Below are 5,179 nucleotides of genomic sequence, written 5' to 3'. Positions count from 1 at the left end.
AATTTCGCGTGTACTACATTATATTTCATTTGTAACAAAATCCCTGATGTCGATGTCACAAAGTGATCGATTTGGCGTGAAATCACCCGTACATAAGTATATACACATCTTTCATAAGAAACTGGTTGTTTTTTGAGATCATATACAGGGTGATTTCTCTAACTAAAGCACCTCAAATATCTTCGTTCCTTTTCATTATACAAAAAAATGTTGGAGGAAGAAATTATTCTGTTCAAAAGAGTAAACATTGCTATGAAGTAATAATTTTTTTGCAAGGTCATTTTTTAAGATTTCAAACTACTATTTTTTTTTTTAAATGGGATAGTATATTTATGTTGCCGTATTGTTAAAGCTGAAAAAAAATGAATTCAACTATATGTGTTATGTAGAAAGTGCAAAATAATCCTTCATTTATCGTATTTAAAAATGTATGGAAGTTAACTGTAATAATTTTGAACATCTAAAATAAATACAGTCGAACCTCAGTAACTCGAATCTCTATAACTCGAAAACCTCTATAAGACTAGAATTTTGCTCATTCCCTTCCACTTCGCTATAAAAGCTTCTGTAAATCCAAATATAAACTTCTTATAATTCGAATTATTTGTTACACGTTTAAATGCGTTATTTTATCACTACATATAACTCGAATTCAGAGAAGCTCGACCTCTGCAAGTCACATGTAAATTTTACACAGTTCCTTTCCTCTGATGAAAACAGATTTTTCGTCATTTGAAGGTCAATATGGCACATGGTTGAACAGCTTTAACTATATGGCAACGAAAATATATCATTCCATTTAAAAAAATGACAATGAGCTTGAATTCTCTAAAAATATGGTCTTGAAAAAATTATTACCTAGCAACAGTCATAACATTTTCCTCTTTGGACAGAATAATTTTCTCTCCATTTTCTTAAATAATCAAAAGGAACAGAGATATTTTAGGTGCGTAAATTGGAAGAAACCCTGGATATACGTCTTTTGTAGTTAAAAGAGAGGAAAGAAGTTGCATTAGAATATTTAATTAGGGAAAAATAATAGTTGCGTTAATTTTCAGATACTTTGATCTCTGTTTTACATTTCATCTTACTCGAGTAGTATATCAAAAGATACCTTTATCTATGTAATCCAAGTTTTATTTTTACTAATTATTATGTATAATAAACCACCAGTGTTCCCTGTGACACAACGTATTTTAATACAATATATTTTTCCAGAGTGATTCCCCTATCTCCTCCAAAATTGTTAGTATCAAAATCTGCATCAATGGCGCAACAGCAATTAAGCACAGCTAATGCTAGTAAAGAAGACAGTCTTGAACGTAAAATTCTTGCAATGGCTAGTTTAGATTTGGTTGTTGCAATACAGTCAATGAATAGTATAGATAATGTGTGTATTTATAACGTGTATTTTTATGTTAATTTATAAATGCTTATATTTATAACTTCAAATTATTTTACAGCTGATAAAATCTCATCAAATTTTGAGTTTGCAATCTAAAGAAGATAAATTTATTAGTTAAATAAATATGCAATTAAAACTTCTTCAAACTTATCCTTTACAACAAGGGGGAGCAGATATATCTAAAGGTTTTAGGAACACATTTATGGTTTTGTTAGCGGTAAGAATGAATTATAGAATATACATAAAATAACACATAAATTATATTTATTGTCAAATTATTTACAGTTTTATGATACTGGGATTCTTGGAAAAAACGTTCCATTGATACACTTAAAAGAACTTGTTGATCAAATGATTAGTTTGTTAGCTGAAAATAAATTAAATCATTTACACCAGGCAGAAGTGTATTACCGCGTAATTAATAACATTGTTTGTAGAATAATAGACAACTCAAATCATACTACTATCATATGGTAATAGTATAAAGAATTATTTTGTTAATACTAGAATTAATTTGTATCTAATGCATTCTTAGTTAAATTAACCTTTTAGCTACTATATACTGCTATAGTGGCTTTCCGCTAGGTCATCTTTTAGAACGATACGCCACTATAGTGGCTTTCCTCTAAACTCTAAGTAACACTTTGTTACAGAAGACCACTTATAATGGCTCATTTGCTTATCTCGCATTGCAAGCCATGTAAGTACATTATTTGTGTGATGTGAGACGCCGTCACATTTTTCTTTTTCTTTTTTTATTTTATTTTTCGTAGTACTAACGTCGTTTACACGCAGTTCGCGGCCAGCTGCGCCGTAGCTAAAAGGTTAAAATATTTATTTTATAAAATAAATATTATTTCCTTATACTTTCAATATTTAGCGTTTTAATAAAATTACTCCATGGATGTGCTGAATCTACTGCTCCATCTAAATATGAAGAATTAGTTATGAAGTGCTTATGGAAAATAGTGAAAACATTTCCTAATTGGGCTGTGGACTTAGACTATGATACAATTCTTTTGGAAGTGCATCGATTTTTGAAGGTACACGTGCGTTTTTGTTGTGTGTCTCTTATTAATGTTTCTTATGTAATTGAAATATATTATAAAAATCCATATATATATAAACATATGAACATATATTATAGGATTATCCAAGTGTATGGTGGAAGAAGCAAAAATCTGATACTCCATTACGTACAATTAAAACAATTCTTCATAGTATGACCCGTGTGAAAGGCAGTACAATACTTAGTCACCTAACACGAATAAATAATACAAATGAGTCAGAATTACATTCTTATCTCATCAGACTAATCGCAGTTAGTTAATTAAATATTTATACGATATTGAACCTTAAAAGAATAAAAAATTCTAATTTCTTATAATAATGTTTAACAGACTTTTAAACCAGATGAAATTAATAGTAATCCCAGGACTACAGTAAAATCAAGCAATACTGGAAAAACTCAAGAACACTTATCAAAATTTACTCATCAACAATTGTCTGAAATATTCAAAAAAATTGGATCTAAAGAACATACGCAAGAAGTATGTATGTCAATAAATAATATATTCTAGTTATTATCTAATATTTAATGTTTTTATAGTCTAGTAAGTGTACTTCTTGTACAGGGTTTAATGCAACTGTATGATTTTAAACTTCAATATCCTGAAGCAGATGTGCAACCTTTCTTGGTAAAATCACACCAATTTTTCCAAGACTTTATAGAACAAGGGTTAAGAGATATTGATCAAGCACGAAAAAATCAAAATCTTATATCACAAACTAATAATCAATACTCAACAGGTAAATACTTAATGTGAAATATTAGTATAATGGAAATAAGTTTATTATTATTTTTACATGAATTGTTTGCTGTAGAAGTAGCTGAATCTGCTGGTTCTGAAGAAAAAAGCCTAATGGATCCATTGCATAGGCTTGAGAAACTTGAAGCATCTGAAGCACAATGTAGAACAACTACCAGCCAGCCAAGTCCAACATGAATTAACATTCATTAATATGTATTAGGTAAGAACAAAAGGATTATACAGGATGTTTCGCCTAAAATAAGGTACTTAAATATCTCTGTCAGTTGTGATGATACAAAAAAAATTGCATATATAACAGGGGTGGCCATAGCGCGGCTCTCGCAGGCGAGTGGTGCGGCTCTTATGCAAATAAAATGTATGTATGAAATATAGTAACTAAAACTGATCAATGTCCAAAAGTAATTATGGGTAAACTTTAAAAAATTGAACTGATTTTTCAGTTTCTCATTGTTTGTTTTGTTATCAAAGATAAATAAATGGCTCTTTCAAATAATCCTTTCTAAAATGTGGCTTCCAAACGTATATATAAAATTTGAATGGTATGAATACGTCACAAAGAATATTTTTGTTTCAAGGTCATTTTTTCAAAGTTTTCAATGCTGTCAATGTTTTTTTTAAATACTTATTTTTTTTGTTACATATTGTAGCTGATATTAAAATGCGTTTGGAGATGTATAATGATATAACCTTGAAGTCACCTTTGACTTCTAAAATTAAAGTTAAACATGAAATTTATTTCCATCGAAATCACAGGCTTCAGCAATGATGAGAGAGAACCTGTGAATGTAAATAAACATGTTTACTATCGCACTATAAATATCTAGAAGATTTAACCGCTTTTAGACAAACGAACAACCTACATCAAAGGACATGAAAAGCAAAATAATTAGAGCTTGCACTGCCATTATTCCTGAAACAATCGAAAGAATATTACAATCTCTGATTGCTTGTTTCAGATAATGTATCGCTATGGAGGGACACTATTATGAATATTTATTAACATGATAACTAAGAAAGTCAGTGATAAATGCCTTAGAAATTTCATAGCAGTCAAGACGAGAAAATATGTATTTATATGCAAAAAAAAAAAAAAATAATCTTGAAAACTCCGAAAGGAGTGATTGTAGGACAAAAATATTCTTTGCCACACATTCGTCCTTTAATACGAAATATTTTTTGTATCATCACAATTGAAAGAGATATTTAGGTAGCTTATTTTAGGCGAAACATTCTGTAAGTAATGTGTATAAATAACATTTTAAGAATTTAGTGCGGGTTTAAATTTCCTTTTCAAACGTATAAAATTAAATGCATACTCCGCTCGATTAGACTCAAGATCGTACATGAAAATGTTCACAAGCATGGTAGCGTTTTCAGTTCAGCAACTGCTCATATATTAGTTTGACAGAGAAAATGAATAGGTATAGCGAGAGCAAGTAAAATAGACATACTACTTTCAGCCACTGATTATTCAAATACTCAAATTGATTTCTGTTAAAAGTAGTAAGACACTCCTCTGTTATATTTGGTCTCATTTTTATCAGGAGAATCTTACCAATTCATTGATACTATTTTCATAAAAATAAAATGAAAACTATAAAAATATAAATTTTCATTATTAAACGATAATAATATAACCCGTACAGTGATTGAACTTCTGAGTTTCGGCTGCGCATAACATACGTACATCTATTTCGCTTTACTCTCACAATACTTAATTATTTTCTTTCTTGACCCGTTTATATTTGAGTTACTCAGAAGTCAAAATGATTAACTACACTTTTTGAAATTCTTCCAATTTTAGTATCTAAACACATGCTTGGTGTTTAACCACTTAACGCTCAGATTTTTTCCAAATTTACCCGTCCAAAAATGCAGAAATCCTTTTTTGCATAAATTCATATTCTATGGATATTGAAACATGTTTTCTGTATTTTTAGCT

At 29.5% G+C, this 5,179-nt stretch overlaps 1 protein-coding gene across 1 annotated transcript in view; it reads left to right on the top strand.

The window, feature by feature from the left end:
• LOC108572711 (cytoskeleton-associated protein 5) overlaps positions 1-5,179 on the top strand; it is a 22,233-nt gene that overhangs the window by 16,148 nt on the left and 906 nt on the right. Inside the window, 8 exon segments of the mRNA XM_017935024.1 lie at positions 1,219-1,390; positions 1,464-1,622; positions 1,691-1,878; positions 2,286-2,448; positions 2,553-2,726; positions 2,806-2,955; positions 3,040-3,214; positions 3,290-3,436. Coding sequence (XP_017790513.1) covers positions 1,219-1,390; positions 1,464-1,622; positions 1,691-1,878; positions 2,286-2,448; positions 2,553-2,726; positions 2,806-2,955; positions 3,040-3,214; positions 3,290-3,411 — 1,303 coding nt within the window. The 3' untranslated portion in view covers positions 3,412-3,436.

Source organism: Habropoda laboriosa, unplaced genomic scaffold (assembly GCF_001263275.1).
Source record: "Habropoda laboriosa isolate 0110345459 unplaced genomic scaffold, ASM126327v1 scaffold16, whole genome shotgun sequence".
Lineage (NCBI taxonomy): Eukaryota > Metazoa > Arthropoda > Insecta > Hymenoptera > Apidae > Habropoda > Habropoda laboriosa.
The sequence above is the reverse complement of the archived record's forward strand: the minus strand, read 5'-3'. Positions and strand labels throughout refer to the sequence as shown.